The sequence below is a fragment of the Oncorhynchus tshawytscha genome, linkage group LG26, assembly GCF_018296145.1.
Source record: "Oncorhynchus tshawytscha isolate Ot180627B linkage group LG26, Otsh_v2.0, whole genome shotgun sequence".
Lineage (NCBI taxonomy): Eukaryota > Metazoa > Chordata > Actinopteri > Salmoniformes > Salmonidae > Oncorhynchus > Oncorhynchus tshawytscha.
Genome location: NC_056454.1, coordinates 30,355,346 through 30,372,262, shown reverse-complemented (window position 1 = coordinate 30,372,262; position 16,917 = coordinate 30,355,346). Strand labels below are relative to the sequence as shown.

General features: G+C 42.2%; 1 protein-coding gene across 1 annotated transcript; it reads left to right on the top strand.

Moving 5' to 3' along the window:
- Nucleotides 1-3,800: 3,800 nt before the first annotated feature.
- On the top strand, nt 3,801-16,537 carry LOC112225511 (tumor necrosis factor ligand superfamily member 11). Its single transcript, XM_024389536.2, has 4 exons — nt 3,801-4,197; nt 7,079-7,114; nt 14,993-15,128; nt 15,406-16,537. Exons 1-4 carry the CDS (start codon nt 4,003-4,005, stop codon nt 15,849-15,851), a joined length of 813 nt encoding a protein of 270 aa, XP_024245304.1. The 5' UTR covers nt 3,801-4,002; the 3' UTR covers nt 15,852-16,537.
- Nucleotides 16,538-16,917: the final 380 nt, after the last annotated feature.

Below are 16,917 nucleotides of genomic sequence, written 5' to 3'. Positions count from 1 at the left end.
CCACCAAACAGTCAAAATGCCAATACGGGACTAAGATCAAATTATACTACGCCGGCTCTGACGGGTACAAAGGGAGACCCAGCCGTGAGCTGCCCAGTGACTCAAGTCTACTAGAAGAGCTAAATGCCTTCTATGCTCGCTTCGAGGCAAGCAACACTGAACCATGCATTAGAACACCAGCTGTTCCGGACGACTGTGTGATCTTGCTCTCCGTAGCCAATGTTTATTTTATTCATTTAACTAGGCCTAGGAACTGTGGGTTAACTTCCTTGTTCAAGAGCAGAACGACAGATTTTTTCTCTTGGCAGCTCGGGGATTCAATCTTACAACGTTTCGGTTACTGGCCTGTTTTAATCACTAGACTACCTGTCGCCCCAGATGTGATTAAGATCTTTAAACAAGTTAACATTCACCATGACGGGTACTCAGAGCATGCGCTCACCAGCTGGCAAATGTCTTCACTGACATTTTCAACCTCTTCCTGACCCAGTCTGTAATACCTACATGTTTCAAGCAGACCAACATAGAGCCTGTGCCCAAGAACGCTAAGGTAACCTCCCTAAATGACTAACGCCCAGTAGCACTCACATCTGTAGCCATTAAATGCTTTGAAAGTCTGATTATGGCTCACATCAACACCATTATCCCAGACACACTAGACCCACTCCAATTTGCATACTGACCTGCAGATCCACAGATGATGCAATCTCTATTACACGGAACCCAAACTGTGAACCAATTACATTAATTTGGGGACAGGTCGAAAAGCATTAAACATTTATGGCAATGTAGCTAGCTTGCAGTTGCTAGCTAATGTGTCCAATTTAGCTAGCTTGCTGTTGCTAGCTAGCTAATTTGTCCTGGGATATAAACATTGAGTTGTTATTTTACCTGAAATGCACAAGGTTCTCTACTCCGCCAATTAATCCACACATAAAACAGTCAACCGAATCGTTTCTAGTCACCTCGCCTCCTTCCAGGCTTTTTCTTCTCTGGACTTTATATTGCGATTGGCAACTTTCATAAATTCGGTGCATTACCTCCACCGACCTCATTCGTCTTTCAGTCACCCACGTGGGTATAACCAATAAGGAGATGGCACGTGGGTACCTGCTTCTATAAACCAATAAGGAGATGGGAGAGGCAGTAGTGGGTGTAGTGTTCACCCACTACTGCGTCCAACACCATCATTAAGTTTGCTGACGACATGACAGTGGTTGGCCTGATCAAGCCACAGGACTGCTAAATAGTTACCCTGACTATCTGCATTGAGCCTTTTTGCACCATCTCTTTTGACTCATCAAATACTACTGCTACTGTTTATTATCTATCCTGTTGCCTAGTCACTTTATCCCTACCTATACAGTATGTACATATCTACCTCAATTACCTCGTACCCTTGCACACCGACTCGGTACTGGTACCCCATATATAGCTACAGTAAGTTATCATTAGTCATTGTGTATTTATTTGTTATGTTATTATTTATTTCAAAATGTTTCTCTCTGCATTGTTGGGAAGGGCCCGTAAGTAAACATATCACTGTTAATCTACACCTGTTATTTACAAGGCATGTGACTAATACAATTTGATTTGATTTGGTTTGGCTTGGCTTAAAGGCATTGAGGATGGTCAGATTAAATACCAGATCACTTTCCTCTACACAGATGAGAAGTTGCTACTTTATAAAATCCCCTCAATTCAACAAGAGAGACCTTTATGAATGATAATCCACAGGCCCTTATTGGCGTTACCAAATGTACAGTAACATTACCTTCAGGAATGCTATGTAGGGTGTTGGTCTTTAGGAGACACCACTCATATGACTGATATATCATGTCACCCACCTCTAGGCATGGCCATGTGCCTGGGAAGCCGATCTTTCTTGTCAGATCATAGGGGTGGGAAGATCAGTCTGTCTGTCTGTCGTTGTATACATGCTATGATAGTGACAGATCCAATGTGGGTCAGTGTTATCATCCGATGAGGGGAAGACAATATGTGGGTGTTGAGGTTGAGGAGTTGCACACACAGGTACACACACAAACAAGAGGAAGACACTCATATCCTGAGTTACAGAGAGAGGGTGAATCACAGAGATATTAGGGAATGACTTCTCTAATGACCTTGTAATGTCATGACAGGTTTCTTTCTGGGTCAAAATGGGGCTGAGGTGGTGGGCGTGGGTGTGGTCGCTGGTGCAGTCATCAAACATACAGTATTCATTCCCCTGGACTTACTCCACATTTTTTTTCTCACCCATATACTCACAATACTCCATAATGAAACATTTTAGAAACATTTTGCAAATGTATTGAAAATGAAATACAGACAAATCTAATTTACATAAGTATTACCACCCCTGAGTCAATACATGTTAGAATCACATTTAGCAGTGATCACAGCTGTGAGTCTTTCTGGGTAAGTCTATATGAGCTGTGAGTCTTTCTGGGTAAGTCTATAAGAGCTGTGAGTCTTTCTGGGTAAGTCTATATGAGCTGTGAGTCTTTCTGGGTAAGTCTATATGAGCTGTGAGTCTTTCTGGGTAAGTCTATAAGAGCTGTGAGTCTTTCTGGGTAAGTCCATAAGAGCTTTGCTCATCTGGTTTGTACAATATTTGCACATTCTTATTTAACATTTTCTTCAAGCTCTGTGAAGTTAGTTGTTGATCATTGCTTGACAGACATTGTAGGCAGGGTAGCCTAGTGGTTAGAGCATTGGACTAGTAACCAGCATGTTGCAAGTTCAAATCCCTGAGCTGACAAGGTACAAATCTGTTCTTCTGCCCCTGAACAGGCAGTTAACACACTGTTGTAAGGCTGTCATTGAAAATAAGAATTTGTTCTTAAATGACTTGCCTAGTAAAATAAATTGTCAAGTCTTGCCATAGAATTTCAAGCCAATTTAAGTCAAAACTGTAACTAGACCACTCAGGAACATTACATTTTGTCTTGGTAAGCAACACATATATATTTGACCTTGCGTTTCAGGTTATTGTCCTGCTGAAAGGTGAATTTGTCTCCCTCCCAGTGTTTGTTGGAAATCAGACTGAACCAGGTTTTCCTCTAGGATTTTGCAGGTGCTTAGCTCTACTCCGTTCCTTTTTAACCCCCAAAAAACTACCAAGTCCTTTCCAATGACAAGCATACCCATAACATGATACGACCATGTTTCAAAATATGAAGAGTGGTACTCAATGATGTGTTGTGTTGAATTTGCCCCAAACATTGCACTTTGACATGATGGGCTACAAAATCAGGCACCCCCCCCCCTCCTGTTGGCCGCAGAGACAAAAAAAAAAAACATTTCCTGCAATTCTACACACTTTGCCATGTGGCTGAGAGAAATGCTTACAGTATTAAAGTTATTTTCATGCTATTCTACACATTTTGCTATGGGCTGAGAGAAAAATGTGCAGTTTTAAAGCGAATTTACTTCAATTCTACACATTTTTCCATGCCAGTCTCCCTGACTATATATCTTTATTTGGGTGATTATTGGTTCTCAAAGTATAAGCTATAAGTCCATCAGCTACATTTACTCTTCAAGGGAAATCTTTAGCATAAAAATGACTTTCCCGGACTCTTATCATTATAAAACTTTCATAAAGTGGTTATAACTGCCATATCTCTTTTTTAATCTAGCAAATGTAACCTTGCCAATCATTCCATCACCGTCGGAGGGGGAAGATGATCTCGTTTGGCTGGAGGGGGGTTGACGCGTCACAACTGCTGTGTGTTATAAAGAGCCCGGTCTAGATGAACCTGTCCTGTACCACAGTTATGGTTCTGTGTAGTGTTTGTGTGTATGCACGACGTTGTCTTTAACGGTAGCACACACACACTAGACTAAAGATATCTTTCGTCTGATTGGCTGTCTCTCTACAGAGGGAGCCGCTAGTCTTCTGCCCACCCACTGTTTATAGCTCTCCTCTGTCAGAAACTCAGAACTTCCTTCCTTCCAGTAAGAGTAGTCTATTCATCCAGAGCAACAGGACTCACCATGGCAGCTAATGATTACCGAGGCTACCTGAGGAACCACGCCGACATGGAGGGCGCTCAGTCCCGCTACCACCCGTCCCATGGCTCGGAACCCAAATATAGACCGTTTATATTCGTGACTCTGGCTGTTATGGGATTGCTGCAGATTGCATCGAGTGTGGCGATCTTGTTACACTTGACAGGTTATCTCCAAGAGGTAAGAAACACTTCCAAGACGCACAACGGGTGATAACATAACTATGCGACACACTTGCGAGTTGCGACATGTGCAGAGAGGTGCGGGTCAGCATTATATCTTGAACTTGCGGGTGGCTATATTAAATTCGACTTTAAACAATCAGCCTGACAATAGGGTAAACAATCAGCCTGACAATAGGGTAAACAATCAGCCTGACAATAGGGTAAACAATCAGCCTGACAATAGGGTAAACAATCAGCCTGACAATAGGGTAAACAATCAGCCTGACAATAGGGTAAACAATCTGCAAAAATTGTTGCACAGTTTTGAAATTGTAATTGACACATTAAGTTTAAACTTGAGTGAAAAGTGGGCTACATTAAACTGTTGGAATACCCAAACCTATAGCCTTTTGCTGTTTCAAGCGCACATGGTTGAATATCATTCAAGCTTGCAGGTTTGCGGATACAGTTTGGGCTCGCAACTTCTTGAGGAACTTGCGGCTGAAGTGCGCGAGCACTTTCCTTTTGAACAATCTCTGCTCTCGAAAGCCAGTGGTGGTAATTCTGTGAATTTGTCCCCAATAGTAAAACCAGCTGTCAGCACTCTGAAATAGCACATCTCTCTACTGATGAGATTGTCTGCACAGATTATAAGGAGTTAAATTATATCAGCAAGACAGTATTTTCCATGTCACAGACCTTATCAAAGCAATCTCCCGTTTTCACAAAGATAAATCTCAATAATGAGTGTTGCCAGATGGGGATAGTGTTGTCTAAATAAAGATGTCATTCAAGTAATCTTGTTTGTAAAATGCATCTGTTTTTACTGAAGCAGGAATGTTTACACTGTTATTAACAGTTTTCTTTCAGAAATGAGAATAAACAAATGTTTCTTAAAGTGTATGATGTAGTTGGGGTAGGTGGTTTTAGAAACCATCCAATAATCTCTACGGAAGATGTTTTCAAATTCAAACATGACATTATTGGCATGACATAATTACACATTGGTATTGCCAAAGTAACAAAACACAATAGGAATATTTAGCAGTTGTTCTATTTTAGCTCCAGGTCTTCTCCAGTCAAGCCAGTGAGCCCCCAGCACAGAGAGAGACAGAATAACATGTCAGTGATATTGATGTGCCTCCGTGCCAGTCAGGTAGCTAACCTGTCATGTACCACTATCACCCTGCACAATCAGTCTTGTATAAGACAGCATTCACATTATTTCTGGGTTGTTATCATTGCTTTATGGTGGTTTCTAGAGTTGAATGATGGTCATGTTTCAACAAGCCAAACAACAAGAAAACATTTCAGTTCCATCATGATGCTCCATCAGTCTTCACACATAGGCCTAATGAAGCCCAGAATGGTGTGTGTGTGTGTGTGGAGAGAGCCTGCTGTAGAATGATGTCAATGTTGGTTGACCAATCTTTGGCATAAACACAGTGGTGTGTGTCGGGAGCTTGTTAACTCCTGGAGAAGAGCCCAAGTAGGAAAGAGAGAGAGGGGTGTTGGGTGAGAGAAAGGGAGGAGAGTGATGAGAATGATATATAGCTAGATAGAGAGAGAGAATGAGAGGATAGAGAAAGAGAACAGGAGACGGGCAGAAAAAGAGAGGAAGAGAGATGGTAGTAAAACGTTATACATTTACATATCGGGATATTATTTTTGACGATGTATCCTTTTGACAGTATCGCATTTTTATTTTTGTGCTGGTTGGCTGTACCTGCACAAAAACTCCAGGTTTTTTTTTGTTCATAGCTTGTTCTCCATCTTCTTTTAAAATAGGGAGCCAATTTGTTTTCACCAACTGTTATTTCCATGACTGAATTAAACTTGTTTTCTCATGGCTCTCTTGTCTCTCTGCAGCAGACAATATGTGAGCGATATGTTTGGAACATCGAATCGCAATAAAATCACAGTATTGAATCACAATACATTCACGCTTCGAACACACTGACAGTGTCATTGCATTTTGGTACACCAGAATGACATTAATTTCCAATGGAACGCTGTGTTTGCCTTGCAGCAATGAGTTGCAGAGGCAGTTGCAGTGCGTTCGGTGTGGTACATACATTGGACTTATCGAACGTATGCATCAAACTGTGTGCGCAGACTGCTTGACAGAAATGGTAGCAGAAGGATGAATGTTGAACTTCTGTTGCACACATATCCAGATGATGATGCATACTATTTTGCGCAATAAAGCTGTCGGTTGTTTGAAGCGTTAGAGTTGTAATACATATCCTATCGGCACCTAATATCGTGATAATATCATTATCGTGATGTCCAGGTTCAGGTGGTAGAGCATGGTGCTTGCAACGCCAGGGTTGTGGGTTTGATTCCCACGGGGGACCAATACGAAAAAGTATGAACATTTATGCACTCACTACTGTACTGTAAGTCGTTCTGGTTTAAGAGCTTTTGCTAAATTACTTAAATGTAAAATGTAAAAATGAGAGATGGCTATTAGAGTTATTTTTGGCTCAAGGACCAGATGCACTGCTCCCCCTGTCTGAACATCTGTAGGAGTTACTGTATCTGATGGGGGAGTAGGAGGCAGCACAGAACCGTGCCTCAGGATCTGAGAGACCAGGATGTACAGGACATCTGGTTCTAGATGGGGGTATAGGGATGGGAATTGGTATGGCTATGGGTATGGGGAATGGTTGAAGAGTCCTGGTGCAGACCTGAACAGAGAACTGGCACCTCTAACCTATGGATACACTGCCTGCCAAGCAGTCACTAAAAGTCAGAGTAGGTCTTCCAGGTTTCAGTCAGTGAATTGTGACACGCTTGAGACTACCTGTCAACAAACTGTGTCTGTTTTACTCTGATAAATTAGGGGGATTGTTAGGTAATATGTGTCTTCCTAACGCCCGTGTTTCTGTTTCCAGGTCGATCTCTCCTCTGCAACGCAGCAGCCAATGGAGGTGAGTCGAACCCTGTCCGATCATAATAACCAACCCTCTCATTGGTCCACATTAGAGGGTTTTTACTGTAATGTTGTCCGGGACTTCCTGGTAAGGTACAATTAATAGGCTGTGTTTGTCATTAAAGCTCAGAGATTGTTGGGTTACAATTTATTTTACAATCTTATTTCAGATGTTATTTTGTTACACTATTTGGTATGTAATCAAAAAGATAATTGCCATTTCGAAAGTAAATCAGATTACAGTATTTTATCAGATTACAGTATCTACAGGATATAAATTCCGAAGCTGTTTTCTTTTTTGGCTTCATTCACTGATTCTTTGACACGAAACAGCCTTGTCCTGTGTGGGAGTTAGCCTATGGCAATCCTATTTGGCCAAACCAGAATATCAATAGCCGGGGGAAACTACTGGGAAACCACCACGGTGTGTATGTTCAGCAAGAGAACAAGGGGTTACTATAACAGATTACACCTGGTAAGCATTTCCTTCTCCTATAACTTGCACCCATGTGTGAACAGTATGATCAGCACGGGGTGTACAGTAGGTAAATGGTGAGACATTTATATTATAACCAAAAAAGGTTACCCATTCTCAAATTTGCGCTTAGTCTTGCTGTTCCCATGGTTCTGTTTTTGTGCCTACCACAGCAAATGTACACCCTAAGCCAAACCCAGCTTCAAACCCTAACCCCAGTGTGGTCAGGAGCCTGTAGAGAGGTCAAGCCATCCTCTAGTCCCTACCCACTGATCAGGGGTCAGACATGTTTCATCTCCCCAATAAAGCGAGGATTGGGGGGTGGGCCTAGAGTCAGATTTGCCTGTAGTTTACTGTATTGTACATGGGGCACCAATTAAATGATGTCATGGTTTGGCGGCGGTGATTGCTAAGTGTCCTGCATAACCTTCACTTATTAATGACAGTGGCATAACGTATGTATGTGTTCAGAGTAATCTTCGCTCATCAGTAACAGTGGCGTAGAACGGTGGTCGCGGCGGAATGCACCATTGTTGAGGTCTGACATGGGTTTTCTGTAAATCATTTTTGGAACATTCCATCATCTTGCTGGCACAGGTTTCCCCCGGCAACAGCAGAATCTTTTCAGGAATTAAAACAACACAGAAAGAATGGAATCCGCTCTGCTTTGCTTAGCTGTGTTTAGTTTCCCATAATGTATTTTGAATTTGCCCTTGTTGCCCCAGAGGAGTGCTTAGACAAACCACCCACTCTGCTCTGCTGTCTCTGCTTTGCCTTGGACTGAGGAGGCCTCTGTGTCATCCGGCTGACATCTCAGACTGGGATGGTTCCCATGTTGTAGTCTCAGCTCTGCTCCATCCTCCAGGCTGCAGAGTGAACCCTGCTCTAGGCTTTATGAGGTGTGAGGCTGAATGGTCTATTTGGCTCCCTGTGTGTGATCATAGAGTCTGCCCTGGGATGTGTGTGTGTGTGTGTGTGTGTGTGTGTGTGTGTGTGTGTGTGTGTGGGTGCGTGCGTTGTGTTAGTCTTCCCAGGGACCAGTGTTACTTCGCTGACAAATGAGTGGGTTTGTTAAAGAGCAGGTATTATTAAGAGCTGCCACGTCTCATGTTTGCCTTTTGTTAAGTGCTCTTTGATCCAGACATATTTCACCTGTGGATTGGACCAGGAGGTTCAGAGAGCACAGGGTACTCAGAGCTCAATGGGTTGGAACTGATTACCCATGGCTGTAGTCTATTGCACAGTGGACAGTGGACTGAACTGGGTGAAAGGTGATACAATAGAATAATACAGTGCATCACTGGAGTGGATAACTACAGTCCTGTAGTAAACAGTTACTACCCCAGCCTGAGCCTCTGCTCTGTAGCTCTCCAGCGAAAGTCATCTTCTCTTCCTGGTAAGGAGGCATGAGTTGGTCAAGTGTCTCACCACAAATCAAAGCTAAATGCCAAATTGTTGGGCCAGGGGGAGTTAGTTCGTGATTTCTCCATAGCCTTGGCCAGACTTGTTTACCCTGTCTAATTCTAAACCACGTTTCTATAAACATGTTTACACAGCAAATTGTTTTTGGAAGAGAGACTGTACTGATCTTGGACTGAACATCACACAAGTCTGTCTGCTCCTGTTTTGTGAGTAAATATACAAGACTTAATATTAGTATTATGCAGGTGCACTAATGTTGCTGCAAACCACCATGATGATCATTCCAGAGCAGTAGTCTTGTTTTATTTGAAATGTTCTGTGCCATTCCTATTCAGAGGTGTTGTGTGTCCATTTGTGGTTTTCAGGTCATTTAAGAACAATCTTCAACAGTGTTCAAGTCAACACTTCGCTTTTGTTTCTGGTATTTAATTGTATTTATTGGCTCAAGGTAGAGCGGAAATGAGATTTCAGGCACACCAGGGCTTATCATAATGTGGGAAATTATAACTGAAATGATAAAACAAGTTGAAACATCTACAGGATGTCTCTGTTCTGGAAGTAAGTATCTCTAGCAGACAGACAGTAGGTCTTCACACGGAACCTGTTCAGTGAGGCAGGCTGTTTACTTGCATAGAGACGGTGTTTTTCTCTATGTGCTGCGTCTTGTCTCCAGTCTGTGTATTGTAGCCCTGACTGGGGATACACATGTCATCGCACCACTCCAGGGGTGAATCTAATCAGATTTAGAAGTTGTGCCAGAACTGTGAAAGGAACATCCATCTGAAAGGTGACATTACCCAGCAGCCCTAGGGTCCCAGAACCAGACCACAATTTCTGGTGCTGCTCACAACTCAGAGCTCCGGGCTTAGAGGTTCACTAGGCAGAACTAATGGGAGAAGTGTGTGGGAAACACACACATGCACGCCTGTACACACACAGCATAAGCTATAATTAAAATAGACAATGAAATAAGCATTGGTTGAAATATGTGGCGCTAGCAACTGCTTAGAAAGTATTATGATTGGGCTAACGATAAATCACTTCTAGATAGAGGTTTGCGGTCACTAGAGCCCTCATTCTCAGCTCGAACCTGACAGCCGGTCAGGCCTCAAATTCTGTGAATTGGTTCGGACTGGGCTGGGCGGGTTTTTGGCTTGCCGTGCTGTATTAAGAAAACAAAAAAACTGTGTCTGAGTACCTTTTTAGCCTACTACAGCTCTCTCTCAGCTGCAGACACTAGCGGTGCCAGGACTCCAATATTGGCTGACATTTGTGGCCATGATTAAACTTATTTTTCTGATGATTTAAATATTTCAATTTAGCGATAGAAATAGGCTGGAGTGCACTGGGGAGAATGATGATCCATGAGACCACGACAGGCAGCGCATCTCAGTATCAGGAGAAGCCCATGCATCTGTTAACGCCCATTCAGTGCCTTCAGAAAGTATTGACACACTTATTCCACATTTTGTGTTACAGCCTGAATTTAAAATGTATTCAACTGAGATTTTGTGTCACTGGCCTACACACAATACCCAATCATTTAAAAATGGAATTATGTTTTTAGAAAAAAATACGAAATTTATTCAAAATGAAACACTAAAATGTCTTGCGTCAATAAGTATTCAACCCGTTTGTTATTGCAATACTAAATACGTTCAGGAGTAGAAATGTGCTTAAAAAGTCACTTAATAAGTTGCATGTACTCACTCTGTGTGCAATAATAGTGTTAAACATGATTTTTTAATGACTACCTCATCTCTGTACCCCACAAATGCAATTAAGACCAGGAGGGTTTTCCAATGACTCGCAAAGAAGGGCACCTATTGGTAGATGTGTAAAAAAGCAGACATTAAATATCTCTTTGAGCATTGTGAAGTTATTAATTACACTTTGGATGGTGTGTCAATACACCCAGTCACTACAAAGATACAGGCATCCTTCCTAACTCAGTTGCCGGAGAGGAAGGAAACCGCTCAGGGATTTCACCATGGTGACTTTAAAATAGTTACATTGTTCTTCAAGATGTGTTTAAAACTATTTGGCCTTAATGGCCATGTACTCTTATAATCTCCACCCGGCACAGCCAGGAGAAGTCTGATTTCCCCCCCCCCCGAGCCTGGTTCCTCTCAAGGTTTCTTCCTACTCTAGGTTCCTGCCTTACTAGGGAGTTTTTCCTAGTCACCGTGCTTCTACATCTGCATTGCAGGCTGTTTGGGGTTTTAGGCTGGGTTTCTGTAAAGCACTTTGTAGCATCTGCTGATGTAAAACGGCCTTCATAAATACATTTGATTGAGTTTCATTGATTAATGGCTGTGATGGGAGAAAACTGAGGATGGATCAACAACATTGTAGTTACTCTACATTACTAACCTAAATGACAGATTCTAACATGTATAGACTCAGGGGGTGTCAATACTTATGTAAATGAGATATTTCTGTATTTCGTTTTCAATACATTTGCCCAAAAATATTTTCACTTTGTCATTACGGGTTATTGTGTGTAGATGGTTGGGCTATTTAATGCATTTTGTATTCAGGTTGTAACACAACAAAATGTGTAATATGTCAAGGGGTACACCCTAGACTTCCCTGTTAATGTGCCTTGCTGGACCTAGTAAACCCATAACTGATCCAAATGTTTTCTTAATAAAACATGCATTCAAAACACAGGGTGTTTAAATGTTTCTTTTTGGCAGAACATCTTATTTGTTTATTGTTTCATTATTCAAGACTAACTTTGTTATTTTATTTCAAAATAAAATGCTTTATTTTATTGATAGGCATGAATGACTTGTATGCTGTGTAATGACAAAAAGTAAATACTTAATAATGTGTTATATTGAAGTAGGCTGTTACATTAAGGCAGATAAAACAGGATGTACTCTCATAGCTTGATTGTGGATAAATTATATAAGGCTACTATGTGAGTCAAGAGGAAAACAATACACTTGATTTAGGCTACATTATGGCATGCTATGTGTTTCTGATCAGTGCTAGATGGGCAAATGAGCTAGCACCTCCAGATCAATTATTTAAAAATATTGTGGCATTTACAGGTTTCCCAATCTTATGACTTTACTAGCTTAAATAACAAATGGACAGAGAGGGAAATATGGTTAATGCCAACAGGCATTTGAATGTTACACTGCACGGAGTAACGGGGAACTGCACAAAACAACAAAGCCACAAATCACAGTCCAGCGGCAGGTATCTCCCCAGAGAAATAATCACAAGAGAGAGAAAATGGGTCTCTCCCCACTATTTATATCCCCACAAACCAATGTGCAGCTCCCCCTTCTTCTATGACTATAACAAACCCATCAACAATGAACTTGACTGTTGCTGCCAGCCTGGGGCAGGGTCTGCCCACCCTACCTCCTGAGGGTTGCTAAAATACAGAAAGAGATTCAGTGAAAAAAAATCACATTGATTGATTATCAGACAAGTCACAGGCTTTTGGTCGGGGGTCGGACAGGGTACTACACGAGTGAAGAGCAAATTCCACTTGTTAAGCTACATAACATGCTAGAATTTTGGGGGGGGGGGTCAGCTAATATATGAGCAAACTAAAAAATGTAGCTAACGTTAACATTTTTCCCAGCCTAATTGTTATTGATTGATTAATCAAGATGAGTGTCTCAAAGCAGCGAGTTGGCACTGTCCCAATCAAATCGGTGCTGAAATGTGTATTTGTAATTATTAAGGATCCCTATTAGCTGATGCCAAGACACCAGCTACTCTTCCTGGGGTCCAACAACATTAAGGCAGTTATATATCATTTAAAACGTTACATGACGGGCCTCCCGGGTGGCACAGTGGTTCACGCCCAGGCTCTGTCGTAACCGACCGGGAGGTCCGTGGGGCGACGCACAATTGGCCTAGCGCCACTCTTGTGTCGGGCCGGGCGCAGTGCGCGCTAACCAAGGTTGCCAGGTGCACGGTGTTTCCTCCGACACATTGGTGCGGCTGGCTTCCGGGTTGGATGGCGCAGTGTTAAGAAGCAGTGCGGCTTGGTTGGGTTGTGTATCGGAGGACGCATGACTTTCAACCTTAGTCTCTCCCGAGCCCGTACGGGAGTTGTAGCGATGAGACAAGATAGTAGCTACTAAACAATTGGATACCACGAAATTGGTGAGAAAAAGGTTTCAAATGAAATTTAAAAAAGACATTACATTTCATAACACTTTACCCAATACATTTAGCCTTCAGGCCACTGCTCCACTATCATATATTTACAATACAACATCCATGTGTACATGTGTGTAGAGTGCGTGTCTTATCATGTGTATGTGTGTCTGTGCCTGTGGGTGTCTCTTCACAGTTCCCACTGCTCCATAAGTTGTATTTTTATCTACCCCCCCTCCCGGGATTGTGAAGAGACCTTTGGTGTCATGACTTGTGGTGTGTGCATGGGTGTCTGAGCTGTGTGCTAGTAGTTTAAACAGACACCTCGGTGCATTCAGCATGTCAACACTTCTTACAAAAACAAGTAGTGATGAAGTCAATCTCTTCCATTTTGAGCCATGAGATTTACATGCATATTATTAATTTTAGCTCTGTGTGCGCATTTAAGGGCCAGCCGTGCTGCCCATTTCTGAGACAATGGTAATTTTCCGAAGTCCCTCTTTGTTGCACATGACCACATGACCGAAGAGTAGTCCAGGTTCGATAGAACTAGGGCCTGTAGGACCTACCTTGTTAAAAAGGAAGAGCAGCACTTTATTATGGACAGACTTCTCCCCATCTTAGCTACTATTGTATCAACATGTTTTGACCATCACCTCAACTTGCTAAAGTTCTATATTATTTATTACAAGATTTAGTTGAGGTTTAGGGTTTAGTGAATGATTTGTCCCAAATACAATGCTTTTAGTTTTTGAAATATTTAGTACTAACTTATTCCTTGCCACCCATTCGGAAACTAACTGCAGCTCTTTATTGTAGTGTTGCAGTGATTTCACTTGCTGTAGTAGCTGACGTGTATAGTGTTGAGTTATCCGCAAACACAGACACACTGGCTTTACTCAGGCCAGTGGCATGTCATTAGTAAAGATTCAAAAAAGTAAGGGGCCTAGACAGCTGCCCTGGGGAATTCCTGAATCTACCTGTATTATGTTAGAGAGGCTTCCATTACTCTCTGTGTTCTGTTAGACAGGTAACTCTATCCACAATATAGCAGGGGGTGTAAAGCCATAACACAAGTTTTTCCATCTGCAGACTATCATCAATAATGTCAATAGCCACACTGAAGTCTAACAAAACAGCTCCCACAATATTTTTATCATACATTTCTCTCAGCCAATGATCAGTCATTTGTGTAAGTGCCATGGTTGTTGAATGTCCTTTCCTATAAGTGTGTTGAAAGTCTGTTGTCAATTAGTTTACAGTAAAATAGCATTGGTCAAACACAATTTTTTCCAAAAGTTTACTAAGGGTTGGTAACAGTCTGATTACTGGCTCAAATGGCCAACCAAAGGGAGCTTTACTATTCTTGGGTAGCGGAAATACTTTTGCTTCCCTCCAGGCCTGAGGGAACACGCTTTCTAGTAGGCTTAGATTGAAGATATCGCAATAGTAGTGGCAATAATGATCATCTAGGTCAGGATTTCCCAAACTCTATTTCTTTTAAATTAGTATAGGCTAATTGTTGGATATGACTTTGGGAGTTTCAGTATGAGCAAGAATTTGATACATTCATTCAATTGCATTAGCCAAACTTTATTCCAATATTTTCATCATTCAGTTCATTAAGGTGAATTATCCTCTCAAAATGTTGGATTATTGTGTTCTTATTGACATTTACTGCATTGATTGATAAGGACTAGGAAAATAAGCATTTTACTGTACCCGACCAATACAATTGTATTTTATTGATGGCTGTTCTCATCTCCTCACTCCGCTGCCGCCCTTTCACAGTTCCACTCTGCTCTGACATGCATTGTAGCGTCCCGTTGATGACCCTTTCTATTTCCGCAGGAAGTGCAGATGGAACCCATCATGTTCGACGCCCTGAAGGACCCGAGGAAAGGCAGACAACGCTGCAAGAACCAGGGGAGGGAGGGGCTTCCATCAGCTCATCTACCAATCAGAGCAACTATAGACTATGTGAAGAGTAAGTCCATAGCAATAGCCAACAGTAAGCCACAGCTTACAGCTAGAACTAGCCTACTGCAACCAATACTAGTATACAGTACAATGGTGAAAATATAAATTCTGACAACCTCTGTCTGTTTGACAGATTTGACTAATAACATCACTAATAACACTAATAAAATCATTGTTTTGACTGACTTATTGATTGATTGACTGATTGTATTACTGATTAGTTGATCAACTGACTGATTGATTCATTAATTTATTGATTGGCTGTTGTATTTGTATTGTTCCAGAAGGGGAGCTGAGAGCAGCTATGATCCATTGGGATGAGGCGCAGGGCCACCTGAAGAAGATGCGTTACCATGACGGCCGTCTTCTGGTGGATGAGCCAGGCTTGTACTCCGTCTACGCCAAGACCTGTTTCCGCTACTACGACCTGGGACCTGACACAGAGCCTGGCGATGCTACGCCCCAGGCCGTGGACGTGAACAACGCCCAGCTCATCCAGTACATCTCCCACGAGAAACACACGTCCCTGCCCAGCAAGTCTGTGGTGCTGATGAAGACAGGCAGCACCATGCGCTGGAATAACTCCCAGTATAACATGTACTGTGCCCAGCAGGGCAGGGGGGTGATGCTACAGCAAGGGGATGGACTGTTTGTTAATGTGTCCAATGCCTGGATGCTGGATCCTGAACCAGAGGGGACGTACTTTGGGGCGATCAAGATAGGGAACTGAAACCGCGTACAGAGGAGGAGGAGGATGTGCTACTGAATGTTCTATAGACGTAACTGCCAAAGAACCACTGAGAGAGAGACAGAGCACTTGTTGTATGTAACATTACTGAATTTGTATTTGATTTGTTTGAGTTTTTTATTGAAAGGAATGGGCTATGTTGCTCTTCACCAGATAGAGAATTAGGATATGCAGTCATTTAAGTGAGGTGATATGGATACCTCCGTTCACTCACTAGGCCTCAACAAAACCCATATGCCGTTCACACAGACTTAACCTGTTCCTTATGGTTCAAAACTGCACAGGATGCCTTTTAGTTCAACATTTTATAAAGTTGATAGTTATCAACCATTTTATATTGTTGATATTTCCCATTCCAGGGAGCACTTTTGAAAAATGTTGTTACGATGTGTTTTTAAAGTATAGCAGTGTGGATCCTATCTTCTGTTTATCAGCCGACACAAAGTCATTCCTCATCGTTAGTCTGGCCCCTCATAGTTTACAAAACATTGTCATCGTCCTGAACAGAAGCACAGCTGGGGTATTTTGTTTATAACTGAGGAGAGTTTCCACCAGTGAACACTTTGGTACATTCTTAGAAAAAAGGGTTCCAAAAGGGTTCTTCGTCTGTCCCCATAGGAGACCACTTTCTGGTTCCAGGTAAGGGTTCTACATGGAACTCAAAAGGGTTCTACCTGAAACCAACACGGTTCTACCTTGAATCAAAAGGGGTTCTTCAAAGAGTTCTCGAATGGAGACAGCCGAAGAACCCTTTTAGGTTTTAGATAGCACCTTTTTTTTTGGAGAAAAAATATTCTCCCCAATTTTGTGATATCCAATTGGTAGTTACGATCTTTTCTCATCGCTGCAACTCCCCAACGGGCTCGGAAGAGGTAAAGATCGAGTCATACGTCCTCTGAAACATGACCCGTCAAGCCAGGCTTTTGCTTAACACCTGCACCAATGTGTTGGAGGAAACACTGTTCAACTGACGACTGAAGTCAGCTTGCAGGCGCCCAACCTGCCACAAGGAGTCGCTAGAGCGAAATGAGCAAAGGAAAGCCCCCCG